At 51.2% G+C, this 967-nt stretch overlaps 1 protein-coding gene across 1 annotated transcript in view; it reads right to left on the bottom strand.

The window, feature by feature from the left end:
• Nucleotides 1-927: 927 nt before the first annotated feature.
• LOC146026911 (intraflagellar transport protein 122 homolog) overlaps nt 928-967 on the bottom strand; it is a 22518-nt gene continuing 22478 nt past the window's right edge. Inside the window, exon 15 of the mRNA XM_083157959.1 lies at nt 928-940. Coding sequence (XP_083014085.1) covers nt 928-940 — 13 coding nt within the window. The remainder of the gene's footprint in view (nt 941-967) is intronic.

Raw genomic sequence — 967 nt, 5'->3', positions numbered from 1 at the left:
TTAGCAGACCCAGGCGTCTGCTCTCATGCGGTATCTGTAGGGGTGGTCTGGAGGTATCTTTGGCGTCCGCCTGTTTTTGGCCCAAAATGCACGGTGTGTTAGCCGATCGAGCGGTTGTAGCACCGTACATTTTTGTGCACACCCCCGTGTACGCCCATGTTTACGCCCAGTTTTCCTCATTATTCTGGCCGCTCCCCTAAAAACGCCCCCATGCCGCCCACAATGTCCGTACTCTTGTGGACAGGTTTTTTCACACGGAGAGACCCGTCCGTGAGCGGTGTGAGGTCGCCGCACATGCGCATAGCGAAAGCTACGCATGCGCAGATGAAAAAAAAACCTGATCCGCCCGTATACGGTCCCACCGTACCGAGCAGAATAAGGCCCAAAGTGTCATTAGAATAGAATCAACTTTATTGGCCATGTTCGCTTGCGCACACTAGGAATTTGTTGTGGATTACAGTGCAGCATCGAGCAGGGATGAATGATTATACGGGAAGCGTGCCGTAACACAATACAGGCGCCCCTCGCCCCACATACAACAGACTTATCCCAAACACAACAAGATAACGGTGTTCAAAAGCATGGATGTCAGGCGCAGTGTTGACTTAAGGGGCCCAGATAGTTTGCCAGGGGCCGCAGGTCTCTTGTCACACAGGGGCTGGATTATCTCTGGGCAGAAAGTTATTGAGAGACCAAACATACAAGTCATGGAGCCGGGGAAGCGGAACCTCTTCCATGAATGTTCTTACTGACGCGGCCGCCTGTGGCTCTATTGTGGGACAGTGGGAAACAGTTGGGCATGCTGGAACCTGTGGTTCAACAGGTTGCCCACTTAGTGGTCAATTGTCTTAAAACTACAACCTTTTTGGGGATAAAGTACATCCCTTTACCTGATCCCATTTCCACCGTGATATTGGGCCTCAGACCTCAGTCATCTTTGCTAGCAAAGCAAGAAAAGCACACAACT

Source organism: Crinia signifera, chromosome 8 (assembly GCF_055691185.1).
Source record: "Crinia signifera chromosome 8, ASM5569118v1, whole genome shotgun sequence".
Taxonomy (NCBI): domain Eukaryota; kingdom Metazoa; phylum Chordata; class Amphibia; order Anura; family Myobatrachidae; genus Crinia; species Crinia signifera.
The sequence above is the reverse complement of the archived record's forward strand: the minus strand, read 5'-3'. Positions and strand labels throughout refer to the sequence as shown.